This window comes from Canis lupus, chromosome 22 (genome assembly GCF_011100685.1).
Source record: "Canis lupus familiaris isolate Mischka breed German Shepherd chromosome 22, alternate assembly UU_Cfam_GSD_1.0, whole genome shotgun sequence".
NCBI lineage: Eukaryota > Metazoa > Chordata > Mammalia > Carnivora > Canidae > Canis > Canis lupus.
The window spans coordinates 45,017,963-45,037,662 of record NC_049243.1 but is presented as its reverse complement, the minus strand read 5'-3'; the positions used below and the strand labels follow the sequence as shown (position 1 = coordinate 45,037,662).

General features: G+C 35.7%; 1 protein-coding gene across 2 annotated transcripts in view; it reads right to left on the bottom strand.

Annotated features, from left to right (window-relative positions):
- Positions 1 to 19,700, bottom strand: part of GPC6 (glypican 6) — a 1,082,045-nt gene that overhangs the window by 334,589 nt on the left and 727,756 nt on the right. For both annotated transcript variants that reach the window (XM_038569871.1, XM_038569872.1), the window contains exon 4: positions 7,274 to 7,439. In XM_038569871.1, the coding sequence (XP_038425799.1) occupies positions 7,274 to 7,439 (166 nt within the window). The remainder of the gene's footprint in view (positions 1 to 7,273; positions 7,440 to 19,700) is intronic.

The following is a 19,700-nucleotide window of genomic DNA, read 5'->3' as shown; positions in this document are numbered from 1 at the left end:
ATACATAAAAGTAAATGTACATTTACAGGAAAAGGAATTTAAGTACCCTCATTAACACTACTATTAATAAGATATTTAGTAGAGCATTGCAACATCACACAGGATTTATTATTTGGGTTAAAATAAAGATTTTCATTTCAGTTGCTAATCAGGACTTTGCAGTAATCTAAGTACCTCAGGAAGTAACCCTCTCATTTATTCTATTAAATCAGTTCACGCATGAAGGACTTTTTTGATTATGGTAGCCCTGGGACTCGCTATGAGTTTACTATTTGTGAATAGCCACATAGTTTAATGCTTTCTTTAACAATTCACTTAGGTAGTTATATTTCTATTTCTTCTTTCCTGATTTCTACAACACAACAATGTCCTCTACCTCATGTTACTCTATTTCCTAGAATTGAAACTGCTAAGAAAGTCATCAGACTAATGTTCATAGTGCTTAAATTTTGCCTGGGTTTCTGGGCCCTTTGGAATTCAATAATTCCATTCTAAAGAATCATCAAATATTTTCTCTCGGCATGCCCAAAAGCCAGGCATTCTGTGTTTTAGCTTAAAGTTGAGACATAATATTGAAAACGATCACAATTTATTAAAATCAGACGTCAGTCATTAAAAACAAGGTCCTTTCGATATAATTATCAAATTAAACCATTTACCTATAGAAAACCCTGAAACTGAAGTGTAAATTAGAAGTAAAATCCCCAATACAAAGGCAATTCTCATCATTTGTGATATGGTCTGCTTTCTCTTGGTAAACTAAATCCTTCTGTTGCTGGTTTTCATAGAAATTGGAGAGCTTACTAAGGCATAGGAGGTATTTCAGTGAAGTACCCTCTTATAAGTGGAACATCTTGCATCCTGAAGAAAGTTGTACTTGAAAAATAGGTATGCCTTGTTCCAGGCCATGAGTTGGTGTCATATTAGATCTCACCATGGATTCCAACTTGAAAGTCTAGTTCAGAATATCATATTTTCAGTCATCAGTAGTTATAAACTGTATGGCGTTGAGTGCGTGGGAACTGGAATAGATGTTCATGCAAGAGTTGGCACTGGGGGCAAAGGAAATACACGTGCATCTTTGAATGACTATATGTCAATTGCACCAAATCATTTTAAGATTGATGTGCTTTGCTCGCTTTGATCCATGGGAAAATCTGCCGGATGCAGAACAGCAATTGCAGGCCCATGAACCCCTTGAGCTGTTGCCTGCAGATGAACATTAGCAAGCGTTCAGAGGTGAGGAAACGCCTGCCTCTGTTTGCTGAGCAGCCTCTGACATTATACCACCCTTAAGGCATTAACCCGATTGCACCACATAAAAATACTTTCACATATGCAGAGTTCAGAAGTAAACCATTTTCTAAACGTCGGAAATTGATAGCAAATGTAGCTTGTGAAAGGCTGCTGGGTACCAGCCAACTGTTTTCTTTCTTGCCTTTTTTTTTTTCTCTCACTGAGTAGTTGGTACTGTTTGTGGATTTTGCCAGCGTTAAAGAGAGAACACAGCATATGATAAATGTCCATGAGAAATGAGAAATACTGAATCAATAAGTATAAAAGGAAGGCAGAGAATTGGGTGGGGTTAGATTTCAACAGATAGAAAATAAAGTGTTGTTGTTTAAAAAATTTTCTTTTGCTACTTTCAGGAATGCACAAGGGCAAAAGCAAGTTCTGTAGCTAACAGTGAGATCAGATTCTACAATAATTGCCTTGGCTTTTGCTCCTCAGTTTAAGAGTTGTGTTTCTAGACTGTATTAGTGAATAGGCTCTTGTCTTCTACAAAGTAGAGACCAAAAAACCTTGAAACTTCTTGCTAAATATGATTTTTTTTAAAGTTTTTTTCCTTGGGTTGAGAGGAAATGATTTTCTGTGTTTTGGGTCTAGAGTTTTTTAAAACATGGCATTTCAGGATCTATCAGCTAGAGTCCTATCGTATTTGCTATGGAATTCTTTGTACCTAAAAAATTTATCAGATTTGTATTATATAATTTCATGCTTAAGAAAGTCTTTGAGAGAGGAGAACCTTAAACAAATGTTTGAGATGGTTCTTTGTGTTGATTTTATAACCTACTGAAATGCAACTTCACATGGTCCTGGGTATTTTGCAAAAAGAAAACTCAAGTTTATTTATTAGAAACATTAAATGTTTACCTAGCAACATTTTCCCCAAACACAAAGTTCTGAATATACTAAATACTTTGAGGACAAACAACTCTTTCAGGTCCTAAGAAAATAATTTGTGCCCTAAAGTGGCCATTTATTACACAGTCCTAGTCATTTGACTGACCTACCACAGTTTCCTTGTGGCTGGCTCTAATTTACAACTTGATAGCAGCTGTCATAATGAAGGAACCAGCTTCATTATCTGATTTGTTTCTGCCATCCCTGCACTCACGAGTCCATTAACAACAGGGATATGTGTTTTTTAAATTACTGAATTAGTCATACTTCCATTAAAAGAGTAGACTTACAAAGTAAAATAGAGCAGCCTCTTACTACATTCCCTTCCATTTCTCTGTCTAGTTATTTCATTTATTCCATCAGCAAACATCCAGGGAGCTCTATTCTCAGCAAGCAGGCCCTCGTTTGCTCTAGCTTCATGCTGAAATCAGAACAAAGCCACACCAGACACTTGGTAAACATGTGTTGTATTAATTAATCTCAGAAGATGAATGGATAATACCCAGAGCAGGGGGATTTTGGCCAGGCACAGGTGTAGTGCCCACCTGGGACTTCATGTTTGATGGTCTCATGCCAATTTTCTGTCTTTGGGCTGTCTTAGACTTAATAACTGGCTAGTCTGAAAGGAGGAAGGAAGTCCAGAAAGTGTGATACTACTGGTTTGTCTGGACAATGAGTGCCTAAGGCCTAAACTAAAAATACAAGCTGCTTTGCTGGCTTTCTTTCTTTTCTTTTCTTTTTTGGCTTATCCCCTACTCCTTCTTCCTTCCTTCCTTCCTTCCTTCCTTCCTTCCTTCCTTCCTTCCTTCCTTCCTTCCTTCCTTCCTCCTTTTCCTTTTCTTTCTATTGAAGGACATCTATAGATCAGGAAACTGAATCTTTTCTTGGCAAAAATTAACACAAATTCTCTAAATCTTCTTTAGTCAGTGACAGTGGTAGTGGTGAGACTTGTTCATAAAACATTTAAAAAAACAAATCAAATAAATATTTATGAATCACTGACAGTAGGCCCATTGAAATAGTTACAGGGAACTTGTGAATATTTGGGGCCTCTACAGTATCACAGCAATTCTACATGTTATGGCTATCCAACATCAATTATGTCTGACAGCGCTAATTCAATACAGTATTACTTGCTATTATGTATCTACCAAGGCAGGGCTTCCCTAACATTCTAGTCTAGCTTAAGTCCCCCTGCTCTGCAGATACTTAGCATCCTATGCTCCTATTTTCCTAATACTTTATCACAGTTGATTATAACTAATTTAACTATATTAAGTTCCCCTAGGGTAAAAAATGTACTCAATTTAGTAAGCTAGACACATACATTTTTTACCCTAGGGGAAAAAAATTCTTACTCCAGTGAGTTGAATTAATAGGTTAGGATTATTAGAGTCTTATCTAAAATATTCAGCTACAATGTCAGGACACATCTTCAGGTCTCACTTTTATGGAACCATAGCGATGTTTACCTTACACTTGCTTTAGTAAACATCCTCTAATATTTTAGTGATAAAATATATTACAGAACAAACCATTCTTGCCTTTGACCTCATCAGCATTTCCCTCTCTATATCCTTTTCTCTCTGGTTCTCACAGTCTATAAAGTCTCAGAAGGTACCAGATGTTTGAAGGAGCCTGCCCCACACATCCTAGATTTTAAAGTAGACTCAAGATTTATTGCAGCTGCACGAATGTAATTTCAGCCTTAACTTTTGTGCTCATGAGCTAGGTGTAATCTGCACCATGGCTCCTTGTCAAATAGAACAGCTCTTATCTGTGGAGTGTTGGTATCAATGCCAAACACTCAAAATAACCGCAGGATATTACTGAAAACGAATTCTGCCCACAAACTGTTTCCCTTTAGGAAATTTTAATTTACATAAACATTTTCTGAGAAAACACTTTTGCATTCAGGCAACATTCAAAGGCTAGGTTGGAAAAAGCTGAGTATGGATTTACAGCAACACCTGGGGTGAGCGGTGAAGCAGTGCCTGTCAATGCCTCAAATTACATTTTTCTCTTGCTGCATTAGTGCCTAGTAGTGAGAGGAGACTGTACCCCACTCTTGTGTCCCCCCATGTCCTGCCTAGCTTAGGGATATGGCCCAGCACATCCATGCACTTAGATGCCACAAGTTGAGGCTGGGCTGGGCTCATTCCTGGGGAATCCCATATGCTTCTAGAAAGCAGCCAACAGTTCTGGCAGAGATGAACAGAGACTTTCATGTTCTCTAAAATGGGTCTAGCAGCATCTTCTTCAAAGTTGTCAGCAACTTTTCAAAAAAACAAAACAAAACAAAACAAGCTCTTTATCTAAAGCTCTTTGTTCTACAATAGTTAGCCGTTAAAAATCTTTTGAATAACCACTCTGTGCAGGGCACAGAATTAAGCTCTGACTGGAAAACTATGAAAAATGTATCTCGAGTAGACTCCTGATTGTTTTCTAGGATTTCAAAGAAATGAAAAGTAACAAACTAAAGAACTTCAGAAGTGAATGGAAAACCACTGGGGTTTTTAGCTGAACTCTTCAAACATTACATTTTGTCTGTGAATTACCTTTCTTTTTGACAAATCCAACAACAACTGAATGCAAAATAATTGCAACTCACTTGCAATTAATTTGTGGCATAGTAAAGATCATGAGAACGTGCCACCAGTTCGATCCTTGTTTTTATTGACTGTTGATTTCATGCCACTGTTAACATTTCAAATGAGTACATTAAAAAAAAAACACCATAAAAATGTATAAACTGAGCCATGAAATTAGCAGAGATGGCACATGGAATTGATGGCAACAAGAGGGAAGGGGATTGATGAAAAGATGGTAGAAGCCCAAGAGAGATGGGCTACAGATGCCAACCAGCGAAAGGGCTTTACATATCATTAGTTGGGTTACTGGCTCACTGGTCTTCCTTGTTGCACTCATGATCCCTGTAACACGGTCATCTTGGATGCATATGTGTGGAAAAGAGAGTGTGCACATTTGACTGATTTAAGTAATAGATTTGTGAACTAACAATTCACATTGGGCGCAAGGACTTGCAAGAACATATTTTGCTCCAAAAGTCTATTTTGGTGGTCAATTTTTGATGCCCTAGCAGAACCAGAAGGAAGAAAGAAGGGTTTTTCTCACTGGTATCTAAGATTAATAAAAAAAAAATGAGATAGGATATGAGATATATTAATGTAGTACTAAACACCAGCTTCCTTTTTCATTAAAGTACATCCAACACATGGTGGGGTCAAGTTTCATTTTTTAAATCAAATGGTTTTCCAGACATTCAATTTGACATCTAATTGGCATCCAGGAGACCCAATTGATTGAAAGTATAAAGATCTGTTTTATGTTAAAATAGTCAACCAGCCCTGAGGACAAAAAGCTAATAAGGAAGTCACCATTGCTCGTATAAGTTAAAAGACTATCTTCTCATTCTTAATCGTGTCCTGCTCTAAAGTAACAAAATCCACATGCCCACGTTCATCAATAAGGTGCAGGCTGAGTGAAGACAAACTGTGCTATACATTAGGGTACTTTCAACCAGAAAATATGAATAATCTGTATGACTCAAAGTGGGATGCTATGAGGTTTAATCTGGTTTTAAAATATGCAAATATTTTTAGACTCTTGATGAGAGTGCTTTTCAATTAGCATTATTTGGATAGACTGTCTTTGTCAAAATTAATCTAGATTTATATTCTAGAAGATCAAGTTATTCTTATTTTTTTTAATTCACACTCCCGTCCAAAATCTTAGCAAAGAATCATACCATGTTCGAGTCAGAAGGGTACCTTAATGATTAACTTTTAAACACTTCCTCATTTTTCATATAAAGTAACCCAAGATCATGCAAACAGATTTTATACTCCCACTAAAGGGAGAGAGAACAGCATTTCAATTTGTTCTCTCTGAAATGATTTCTGGGGTTTTGTTAGATGAGTTCCATTTGAATCTACCCACTCTCACATCTTTTTTAAAAAAAAAAACCTTCAAAACCATTTTCTCTGGCATTCCTAAGCATAATAGCATGTTAGTCGGTGGGTGACACCGCCAAAGCTGAAGGCTTGTCACCTAAGCACATCTTTGTACAGGGGGCTCAGGTTTCGCTCCGTTCCAACACATCTTAGATCTTTTTCCTAGCCTACTCGAATCTTAGATGTCAGAAGACATTCGGCGTGCCTCCTGGTTTCGAGGTTTGCATAAATTGATGCTGGGCCCTGTGAAGCTGACGGACGCCGCTGTGATGTGCACCACCCTGCCTGTCACCATGCAATTGCAGTAAATGCAATTGAAAGTACTTTTATTTGAAGGCCATTTGACAGAGGGGGAGAAAACACATTTACTCTTTCAAGGCCTGTGTATTTTCCTGGGAGAAGCCTGCCTGTAAAATTTGTCCTTTTATCCTTGGATAGCAATTTGGGAAATATCTTTTGGCAGTGCAACTCCCCAGAGCGATTTCTGCAACTCCAGACACGAGAGAGCCGTGACTCCCAGACCTTCCCCAGGTCTTCCCCACTTTCTCTCCTCCTACCTTATAAAGACAGGAAGGCTGTTCCATGCCTGTCTCCATAGAATGAGGAGGGAAATTTGCAGATTTTAGCAAAACTATGGAGCTAGTTTCACTCTGGACTTTTAAGGAAGGAGTTGTTTACTAATATCTGTGACTACATTGAGAAAATACGAATAAGAGCCGGTGCTGTGAATTTGTTTTTAATGAGATTTTTTTTTTCCCTCTTAACTTGTCCCCTTGCACAGGAGCTCACAGAAACCCAACAGGAGCACTTCCCCCTTTGTCATAGGATCAGCAAATTCAATACCGCTGGCCTGTACAATCGTTAAGAGGACCGTCCTTCCTGACACACCAGGATTTTATTGATTTCTTTCTTGGATTTAGAAAAGGAGGAAAAAATGCAAAATAATGTCTATAATTTGCTCAAAGCTGCTTTCTGGTTTCGTACTTAATCCCCTTTGTCTCTGAAAGCGATCACCACCTCGGAGCTTGTCCATCAGGCCCGCAGCTCCGTTTGATACCTACATTGATACCTACATCACAGTAGCCCACGTCTCGCTGCGTGGAAACGCCCCTTACCTATGAACAGATTCCATTCGGTGTCCAGATCAGCTTGGTTGGCCAGGCAGCCCTTCATGACGTTGAGGCAGTAGTTGTTGCAAGGTCTCACCGAGGGAAGTCCTCGGCAGTACGGGCAGTACAGCATCTTCATGAGAGCTCGGATGCATCCCGGGGTCGGGCTGACCTGCCGATTGATGGAAAGGACAAAGAAAATCAGAAATAAGAAGGGCGGGAGGGAGAAAAAGAAAAGATGTAACTCATTTTCTCCTTGAAAGAGAGAGAAAAAGGAGAAATAGCTCCAAGAAACACCAGCAGAGGATCCAACATGCTATTAGAATTTTAACCCTTATTTTATTTTATTTTTTTAACCCTTTTTTTAAATGAAAGATTTTATTTATGTATTTATGAGAGACACAGAGAGAAGCAGAGACATGGGCAAAGGGAGAAGCAGGCTCCCTGTCAGGAGGCTGAAGGGGGACTGGATCCCAGGACCCCAGGATTGTGACCTGAGCCAAAGGCAGACACTCAACTACTGAGCCACCTAGGTGCTCCAAATCTTAACCTTTTATAATATTCTATCTCGAAGCCAGGCAGTTCCTGTCAAATACTTGGTCGACATTGTAATAATCAATTTTTGTGAAATGTCCCCGTCAACATTTTGATATCTGTGTCATTATAATTCAGCCCTAAAACCTGGACACTGTTTCATTGCACTAGAACGTGAAATGAGATAATGCATGTGAAAGCAATTTGCAAAGTTAAAAGCTCCATAAAAATGTAGATATGATTAAAGTTTAATGTGACACCTTTCGAAAATTTTCCAACTGGTTATTTGACCCCGTTTCTAAAGGAGGCTGGCAGATCTACTTCCTTTGTAGGTAACTTTTTAAAAAGGATCAATATCAACTTGTCTGGCATTTCTAAGATCCAGGCCTGCTTAGAAGCAATGGAACTGCCAAGGCAATGTCTTCAGGCATTTGAAGCTTTGCAGTTCTGGGAACTTTGTTCAAAATGGATCCAGGGTTGAATGGAAGGAGAAATCCTTGCAGTACTTCAGAGGAGCTACTAATCAACCAACACTGAAGTGGCATTTGCCTTGAATAAGAAAAGCTGAGGTGCCTTTGACTTAATCAATTCTAAGCCAATAAAATCTTTTTCGGACTCATTGAGAATTCTAATTTGACTTAGAGGAAAGATTATCTAAAGCAGCGTAAACCAATAGCAGAGAAAAATACAGAAAGCTCTTTCTATGACTAGACACAAAATTACTATATTTATCTGATTGGTTCCACATCATTTTGGTGTTTTACTCAAGTAAACTTATGTTGCTCTTCTCGTGTTCCAGATCTGAGAGGAAGCCTAACTTGTAGAATTTGGATCTGTTGGAGAGTTACAATCTTATCAGAGAGACCTGGGCCCACGGGTGGCATTTACATGTCAAGAACATGTAGATCCTGACAAAGCATACGTCATTCAACATAAAAGTAGGTACTTTCTACTACTAGAGCTAATCTGTCATTTATTTTATTCTTTACACAGAAACTGCATTTGTTTTTTGGTTTTCATATTTTTTAAGACTTTATGTATTTATTCATGAGAGACTCAGAGAGAAAGGCAGAGACATAGGCAATGGGAGAAGCAGGTTCCCTGCGGGGAGCCTGATGTGGGACTCGATGGCAGGACCCCGGGGTCACACCCTGAGCTGAAGGCAGATGCTCAATCACTCAGCCACCTAGGTGTCCCTAGAAACCATATTTGAATTTTGTTGTTAGTTTAATTTGAGTATAGTTGACACACAATTTACATTAGTTCACACAATTTACATTAGTTTCGGGTATAAAACATAGAGACTCAGCTTCTCTACACCTTATGCGTAACTCACCATTAGCGTAGCTACCACCTGTCACCATACAGCATTATCACAATACCACTGACTATATTCCCTATGCCATACCTTTCATGCCTGTGGCTTATTCATTCGATAACTGGAACCTGCTATCTCCCACCTCCCTTCACTTCCCTTTGCCCATCCCTCCCATCCTTCTGGCAACCATCAGTTTGTTCTCTGTATTTATAGGTCTGACTCTGCTTTTTGTTTGTTTATTCATTTGTTTTGTTCTTTAAATTCCACATATGAGTGAAATCATATGATATTTGTCTTTCTACACATTTGAGGGTTTTAATGCAAGGCTTTGTTTTTGTAACATTGTCTTACTTTTATGATATGTGCTGATAAAGCACTTAATACATTGTTTCAGAAAATGAAGCTATTTATTTATTTAGGCACTGAAAATCCTGGTTGTTCTTTTGATAATTTTTTTGCATTTTTTCCCAAAATTTTATAGAAGTTTTCAAACATACAGAAAAGTTGAAAAACTGTTTTAATGTACACCTATATCCTTACTCTTAGATATTAAATGGAATATCTAATTCCATTAACATTTTCCTATACTTGTTTTTTCACATATCCACCCATCCCTCTATCTATCCATTTATCACCTTAGTTTTTATGCATTCAAAGTAGTAACCTTTTGATTTTTTACTTTTCCTTATAGTTTAATTTTGGCTTTAACGAAATAGGATTAACATGATCAACAATAGAAAGCATATGAAGTACTGTAAATCAAAAAGTGAAGTAAAATATAATTGGTCTTATTTTATAAAGATATTTAGAGAATGGTTTAGTATCCTTTAATTTTAAAACTTATTTCCCTGATGACAAGTGATTTGGAGGATTTTTTTCATGTGTACATTAGCCATCTGTATATCTTCTTTGGAGGAATGTCTGTTCATGTCTTCTGCTCATTTCTTGACTGGATTGGGTAACTGGGTGATGGTCATTAAGGAGGGCACATGACGTGATGAGCACTAGGTATTATATGCAACTGATGAATCATTGAAAACTATAGCTAAAACTAATGATGTACCATATGTTGGCAAATTGAATTTAAATAAAAAACCTTATTTTTCAACAACAAAACAATACAAAAAACATGAGAACAAAATTAAAGAATCTAGTGACTTTTACCTTAAGCACACATTTGTGTCACAGCATCATCTCCTCCAGATAGGCTATTTTGTGGATTTGCCAAATTTTATCCATAAGTGAGCAATATTATCTTAAAATTTTCTTTTATCCACTTGTATTCCAAGTCATTCGCAGAAAATAGAGAAAATAAAATTCTCCATACAAAATTTGTGTGGAATTCCAAATTCTTAAGCATTTTACTTATTTGACATGGTAGCAGGCCTACAAACTTGTGTCCAGAGGATTTTGTTATCCAGAGCCTTGTGACTTCTTTTTCTTTCTTTTTTTTTTTTTTTAGCCTTGTGACTTCTAATCCTGACTCTGATGCATTCTCCAGAGACCAACTCTTCTTTCAGCCAACCTGGCTAAGCAAATTCTTCCTTTGACACTGTTAGATTTTTGTTTTTCTCCTTATTGGTATTCTACAGTGCTTTGCTTCTTCTCATTCAGTATGCCAGTGTAAATCTGGAGCATGTGTCAATACTAGGGATCTCTTAGGCAGCGTGGCCTCTGTTGTCATTATAACCTGCGCTGCTCTGCAAAACATGCACATCCTTATAAGGCTTTGTGATTAGGATTCAGGCACTCAATAAGTGCTTTTGAATTGAACTCTCTATTGTGCTTCTCAATTTCTTGGCAACATGGATATTCAAAGAAAGAAAGAAAGAAAGAAAGAAAGAAAGAAAGAAAGAAAGAAAGAAAGAAAGAAAGAAAGAAAGAAAGAAAGAGGTTTGTAATCTTAGCATTCAATTGTTACTTTTCAAGTTTGTTTTCAAAGGTAATTATTGATTGCGTTAATTCCAAAGCTTTTTTTTTTTTTTTTTAATTGTGTTGGAACCAGTATAGTTTTCTCAGTCTGACATTTTAGAAGAGTCTCCAACTCAGGGTAGCAACCAACAGAGAAAATTGAACAGCCTTAATAACCCCAAAGAACAATGTTGTTCAAGTTAAAAGTGGTTCTCTCAGTATCTTGGGAAATGACATCCCTCCTGGTCAAATAAAGGGCATTTGAAGAAGAAAATGGAGTGTGGCAGATGAAAGTTTAAGCTTTCATGTTCACAGACCCGTATTTGTGGAATTGACACAACTGCATGTGTGAATTAAAATAAAAAAATCATTACTTCAAACTGAAGATGTTTAGAAGTAAGCCTCTGAAAAGAAGTTGCTTTAAAGGCCAGTTGTGCGAGGAATATTTCTATTTTTAAATATTTAATAGTGTTTGATAATTGTCCTATAGTGATTTTCTTAATTTTTTTTTTATTTTGAAATCAATATAGACTCCTAACATGATACAAAAATTGTAGAGTCCTGGGTACCTTTCACTCACCAATGTCACTAGATGGTGACATTTCAAACAGCTCTAATACAGGGTGCCTGGTGGCTCAGTTAAGCATCTGACTCCTGATTTTAGCTTAGGTCTGTGATCTCCGGGTGGTGGGATGGAGAATGGCATCCGGCTCCACAGTCATGCAGATTCTGCCTGAGATTCTCTCTTTACTCCTCCCCCTGCTCATGCTCTCTCTCTCTCTGTCTCTAAGATAAATAAATGAATCTTTAAAAACAATAGCTGTGGTACAATCTCAAAACAAGGAAACTGATGTTGGTATGTTGCCATGAACTAGTCTATAGCACCTATTTAGTTTTTATGATTTTTTCAACCTGCATTTGTGTGTGTATATGTGTGCATATGTGCACACACATCTGTGCAATTTTATTCCATATACAGACTTGTGTAATGATATCACAATCAACATAAAAAGCCTTTCCTCACCACAAAAGAACTCCTTTTGTGCTACCTCCATCCTGCCCCTGTTTCCTGGCACCAGGCAATGATCTATTTTCCATCTCTATAATTTTATCATTTCAAAAATATTCTATAAAGGGAATCACATAGTTGTCACCTTTTGAGCTTCACTTTTTTTTAACCGAGCATAATGCCTTTGAGATCTATCCAAGTTGTTCCATGTATTAATACTTCATTCCTTTTTATTGCTGAGTAGTATTCCTTTGTTTGAATATAACAAGATTTGTTCAACTGTGCATTCATTGAAGGATATCTGGATTGTTCCAGAAGTTGACTATTAGAAATAAAGTTTCTATGAGCATTCATGTACAGGTTGTTTGCAGAAACATAAGTTTCCCTTTCTCTAGGACAAATGCTCAAAAGTGCAATTGATGGGTCAAATGGTTAGTACATGTTTAGTTTTGTAAGAAATGGCCAAACTGTTTTTCAGGGTGGTTTTAGTATTTTAGTATTTTGCATTTCTATCAGCAATGCATGAGATATCCAGTTTCTCCCACATCCTTGCCAGGGTTTTGCATTATCATTGTTTCTTATTTCCAATAGATGTATTATCTACTTTTACATTTATGGTGAGGTTCTTCTGAAAAATATCCGACTGTACCCTAAACTCAGTAGCTTCTTATAAGCATCTGACCCAAAATCACTCACCAGCTGGTCTTCAGAAAATATGCAACATTAAAAACAATGATTCTGAATTAGTAGATATGTAACAAGTAGAGACATATCTACTAATCTAAACTGTGTAGATTAGTAGATATGTAACAAGATATGTATGTTAAGCAAAACTAAAATAAAAGAGTTCTAAAAATTCATATTTAAAGTTTACAATGGACTGATATCTCAAAACATATAGTGTGGCAAATTTGTAAATACTATAAACTATTAGACCAAAAATTTCCACTGAAGAAAATGTATTCATTTAGTAAAAATAAAAGAATACAGTCTATTTTGAAAAACAAAAGGTGGGGTTTTTTTCTAGTTAATATGGATAGTTTAATGTGCTTGAAAAATATAGCTGTAGCTTCTTAGATATTCAAAGTAGACTGGGAAATAAACAGGTAAAAGAGTAACTTTAGAAAAGTGGTATGCACTTGGTATGAATCAAACTGATTTAAGTGAAAAAAAAAAAAGTAAGTTAATGAAGACAACACTCTTTTCCATATTTCTTTGTGCTCTCACCCAACTTTTACATGTTGTCCTTCACCACTAGTGTGCCTTTGCCAAGAATGCACATTAAGGGAGAAAGAATCTAATAGTTCCTACACCATTATCCTATTATGGAAAAGAGAGACACAAGTTCGTAAGTCAACCAAAGATTTCAATATCAATTCCTTGCATCTTGGGTTTAGTCCTTCTGTTAATTTCATTTGAAACTGTTCGTATATAATAACATTAATAATAATATTATCAATGGTATTATAATTGACTGGTTTTAGTAATTATATAATTTATAACTAAGTTTTCTTGTAAAATAACAGAAAAATAAATAACAAAAAATTGAGCTCTTAATTTGCAATCTTGTGCTTTTCTATTGTGTTTTATTTTTAAAAGGCTAAAGCAACATAGATTGAAACATGGGAAGAAACACAAAAAGAATCCTTAATAAAATTGTATTGGGAGAGAGGACTTCTGACTTATCTATCTACTTGGCTCCTCATGTGTATCAGGATGTTATAGCAAGTAAGTCTTACAGTTTCTTTTTTTTTTTTTTTTAATTTTATTTATTTATTTATGATAGTCACACAGTGAGAGAGAGAGGGGCAGAGACACAGGCAGAGAGAGAAGCAGGCTCCACGCACCGGGAGCCCGATGTGGGATTCGATCCCGGGTCTCCGGGATCGCGCCCTGGGCCAAAGGCAGGCACCAAACCGCTGCGCCACCCAGGGATCCCAGTCTTACAGTTTCTAAATGTGATTTGAGGCATAGCACACCCTTACCCATATAATAGTAAATTCATTTCAGGTCTTTAATATAAGATTTTTTTAATATCTGGACCAACATTCATGCATTGATGCTCATGTTTTCAATTTCTAGTAGTAGCCAATTAAAATAGCCCTTGTCACTTAAAATATTTTTAGAAAAGAAGAAAACATGTGAAAGTCATATATCTATATTTTTGCACAATGAAGATATACCTAATGAGTGCTTATTTCTATGGAAATCATATAGCCAAAATAATCAAATAAACCTATTTGTCTTCTGCTCTCAAAAGACAAACAAGCTAATGTAAATAAGTTATTTAACCAGAATAAATTAAAAATGTGTTTTTTTAGCAAGAGTCCATGCCATTTTCCATTTTCTAACCAACGATTATAAGAAATGATGAGATATTTCTACTCATCATCTTAACATATCATGAAATTGAAGTGTCTTCTGAGGTCCTTGACAATGATTACATTACATTCAAAGTAGTTTCATGTTGAAAATTTTATTTTTTTAAAACAATCTATAACTTCTAAAGATGCTTTGTAGAAAGTTCATGAGAACCTAAATTTGTCTCTTCTCTGTTCAGTCATGCAATTTTCACTTGTCCAACATTTAGGGGGATGAATAAAGAGATCTCATACCAGTGTCAGGATGCTCAGAATACATTCATTTCCAGTCACTTCAGGAAAAAAAAAACAATTATGTGTCTTGGGAAAATGCAGTGGAAAGGGAACCCATGAAAGGGCATTTTGTTTAGAACTGAGAAGCAGGAGTTGCCAGGGAAAACTTCTGAAGAAAGCAATGTAAGAGATATCTATAAGAGAATCACAGGAGATGGATGAAATTACAGAAATGGTGGAGTAGGGAGTGATAAAAATTAGTCCTTCCACCGAAGCAAGCATTAAACTAGCAAAAAATAACAGAATCAGCTTTCTCAGAATTTTGAAATTTAAATTAAAAAAAAAGTTACAGCAACCAGGAGAGTGCTTAATAAAGAAAGAGACTGCTAAATTTCAGTGATAAAGGTACTGCTACACCTGAAGCCTTACTTATAAAGATCACAATCATATGAAGTCTCTTCTCTGACTATAATAGAATGAAACTAGAAATTGGTATCAGAAGGAAAACTAGAAAATTCACAAATATATGGAAACTAAACCATATACTTTTATATAATCAACAGGCTAAAGGAGAAATCACTAGGGAAATTAGAAAGTATTAATATGAATTAAAATGAAAACACAACATACAAAAACTTATAGCCATAAACGTCTACATTAAAGGAGAATATCTCAAATCAATCACCTAAAGGTATACATCAGGGAATTAAAAAAGAGGAGCAAACTAAAACAAAAGTTAGCAAAAGAAAGGAAATAATGAGGATTAAAGTGGAGTGCAGAAAAACACTTTGGTTTTAGTTTGCTCTTCTTTTTCTAGTTCTTTATGTATAAAGTTAAGTTACTGAGTTGAGATCTTCTTTCTCCCAGAATTTGGGATAGAGGTGTGGGATCATCTCTCCTTCTGAGCCTCTAGAAAGAATCAATCCTGCCACCACCTTGATCTCAGACTTCTGGCCTACTGAACTGTGAGGGAATAAATTTCTGCTGTTTTAAATTAGTGGTAGTAAGTTATGGTGGCCAAGGAAATGAATACACACCCCAACAAATTAGATAACCTTAATGAAATAAATTACTAGAAACATAACCTATTAAGATTAAATTATAAACAATTTGGAAATATGAATAGATTTATGTGTACTGAACATTTAACGATTTGTTAAGAAGGTAGATCTAATGTGTTTTCTCACAATTATCATCATCTTCATCACCACCACCATTACCACCATCACTACCATCATCATCACCATCATCATCATCAACACTGTGGTACTCGCATGAGGACAGACATTTAAATGAGTAAAATAGAGTTGAAAGACCAGAAATAAACATACACATTTAGGGCCAATTGATTTTTATAAGAGTGTGACAATCATTTAGTGGGGTAAGAATAGTGTCTTTAACAAATCATATTGGAACAACTGTATATCCTCATGAAAAATAATGAAATTGGACCTGACCTCAGACTATGCCAAAATTTCTCAAAATGGATAAATAACCAAAATATGAGCAAAATCTATAAAACTCTCATTAAAAAAACTATATAGGGCAAATCTTAATGACCACGGATTTGGCAATGGAATCTTGGATATGACTCCAAAAGAAAAAGAAATAAAATGGGCTTCATTAAAATTAATAGTATTTGTGCATCAAAGGATATTATGAACAAATGGAAGAATTTGTTAGGTTGTTTTATTAGCCTTTTAATAATTTTAACCTTTTAACAATTTGCATGATTACTTGCAAATGATACACCTGATAAGGGTCTTATATTTAGAATATATATAGAACTCCTAAAATTCCCTAAAAAAAAAAAAAAAAAAAAAAAAAAAAACAACTCCTAAAATTCAGCAACAAAAAAACCAACCTAATTGTAAAATAGGTAAAGGAGTTAAATAGACATTTCTCCAAAGAAGATATAAAATGGCCAAGCAGCTCATGAAGAGATGCTCAACATTGTTAGTCATTAGAGAATGAAAATCAAATTGAGGTTATCACTCACACCCTTAGGATGGTTACAATAAAAGAGGTAATAAAGAGCATTGATGTGGATGTGGAAAAATTGGAACCCATATACATAGCTGATGGGAATGTACAATGGCAGCCACTGTAGAAACATAAAACTACCATATGATTCAGCAATTCTATTCCTAATTATGTACTCAAGAGAAATGAAAATACACACCATATAAAAATCTATACATCAATTTTTACAGAAGCATCATAGACCAAGTCTAACAATCCAAATTTCCATTAATTGATAAACAAAATGTAGTGTATATCCCTTATGTGAAATATTATTCAGCAATTAAAAGGAATGAAATTCTGAGATGCTGCATCATTGAACTTTGAAACTACATTAAGCCAGTCACAGAAGACCATGTATTGTGTAATTCCACTTATATACAAAACATCCAGAATAGGCATATCCACAGAGATAGAAAGTAGTTTAGTGGTTGTCAGGGGCCTAGGGTAAGGGTGGGGAAGAAATATAGGTTGAGTGGGGGGTGGAGAGTGACTGCTAATGGGTATAAGTGTTCTTTTTGTGTGATGAAAATGTTCTATGATTTCTGTAGAAACACTAATGGTTGCCAAATACTATAAGTATACTAAATACCATTGACATTTCCACTTTAAATATCATTTGTATTTACCAGTGAATTGTATAATATATAAGTTTTATCTCAGTAAAGCTGTTTGAAAGAGAGATAGAAGCGCCTTTAACAAATAAGTGCCTACTACCATATTTGTAAGTTGTACAGAGGAATTACTGAGCTAGAGACACAATTCTTTATCACCTAACCAGGGCTTTATTTAGGAATATGGTTATATAAAAATTGTTTAAATACTGTTAACATCGAATTACATTATACCAAAATTAGTTTGATGTGCATGACCTTAATCATATTTTCACACTTTTTTTTCTAGAAGTCACCTATTATTTCAACTATTGCTTAATGTTGGTTCGGTGGAGATGAATTACCACGCATACAAAGAGAAAACCTTTAGGCCATCCAATTCAGTTTGAATGTTGATTAAAATGTGTATGCTCTAAAACTATCTTCTCATCTTGTACCATTGAGAGAGAACAAGGATAAGACAGGAAACAGTCATGAATTGCAAATCAGAGCCTGAAGGAAAAATATTCCCTATATGGATGACGAATATTTGTAGCACCATCATGATAAAAATTCAGCCAATTTTAAAAAATGTAATTTACTTATTAGCTAGAAACCCTCCTAGAAAAGCATGAAGCTTATGAAACGTTTGCAAGCCATAAAATGATTGAACTTGTTGGGTCTGGGAGAAAAAGAATAAACCTAATTTGCATACCTAATAGCAGGAGCTGAAGAATTTTCAAAGCCAAGCCTAAATAACATTGATGCTGTGTGCACTTAACAACAAAATCAGGACATGGGAAATAAGGTGACTTAAGGTCTATGTCAGTTCTGGGCAGCCTCATTTGGGCTTGTCAGATTATGTCACAAATTTGATGTTACCTAGATCCAGTTCCTATGTTTAATTTTATTATTCAGAACATAAATACTACTGCCACAGAAGTTAGTAAATGAATGTTATTATTCACTTTGGAATAGTTCCAAATAGCATTTAAATAAATCACACACAAACAGGATGGATATTTTTCATCCATTAGAATAAAATAGCTCTTCCTACTAGTTAAATATATATTTCAGAGGGCTTTCTGATGTGTTTAGCCAATATAACACAACATCATTTTAATTTTACCTTGCTCTATCATCATGAGGGCTTGGTAAGGTTGCCTGTATTTGTGCAGTCTGCTTGATATTCTAAACTTTACCCAAATGTAAATTTTCAAATGCAAATGCAGAATGTAAAATAAGACCCTAAAGTGTCTCATCAAGGAATAGTTGTCTTCCTCAGTTAGAAGTTATAGTTAAAATATTACTTCATTTAGAAGAAACGTTTTGGTGGTGACTTTAAATATGAGTCATTGATGTGAGAATCCACTTTGGTAAAAGCTATGAATTCTAGCCTCTGTGCAGTGCAACTAACATATTTGTCATGTTTCTGCTTTGGAGTACACACAGTCTGCCCTTAAAGTAAGGGGATGTGGCATTTGCAAAAACGTTAAACCAAATCACTCATTTTCTAATGAACACATAAAACTTTAAACGCATAGTATAAGGAGCTGGCATATGGTGGGAGGTGAGTAATATTAAAATATGTCTGATGGATACAGGAAAATAGACAAACACCATATTGTGTTTTGGTAATTTTTGATGCACAACACATGGATATGAAATTTGTGTTAATCTTATCTATGTATCTATCAATCAACAGTTCTCCATGAATAGTGATATGCCTTCCTGCCAGTACCACTGCTGTTATCCAGTTTATGGATAATATAGTTGTGCGTACACAGAGAGATTCACATTAGTTATTCTAATTCCTGGTGAAATCTACATGAGAATTCCCATGGCTCAAAATACCAGCATATTTCCATGCAAAATTCCCATTCTTTACTTCATATTGCCAAGTTCTATTATCGACTTTTTCAGAAAAAGGCCTATGGAGGAAGAAAAGTTTAGAGGCAATTCTTGACACTACTTTAGTCATATTCTAATCAGTTGGCCAACAACTGAGCTATGGACTGTTATCAGGAAAGAAGATAGTATTAAATTTGGAAATTTCTGTGGGCATGGGGGGAAACCGGCTAGGAAGAGATCCTCCAAGAGAAGCCTGTGATGACTCTACACTTCAAAATAATAATAGTAATAATAAGAATAAGAAAAAAAAGAAGAAGGAGGAGGAGGAGGGAAAAAAGCTAAGATAGTGGTTTTTGAGACTGAAAAACAATTGTAGTGTACCAAGAAAAGGTTTTTTTCTCTCCCCTCTTATTTCAATATTAATGGAACAGAAAACTATGAATGAATTCATTCTTAATTTCACTCAATAAATATTTAACAAGCTTCACCATGTGCTGAAACTGCTCAAGGTGCTATAATGAAAATGAATGGTAGAGTTCAAACTTACCAGGGAGCAAGATCCATAGCTGAGGGAGAGAGAAGGCAAGGAATACCTAGCATT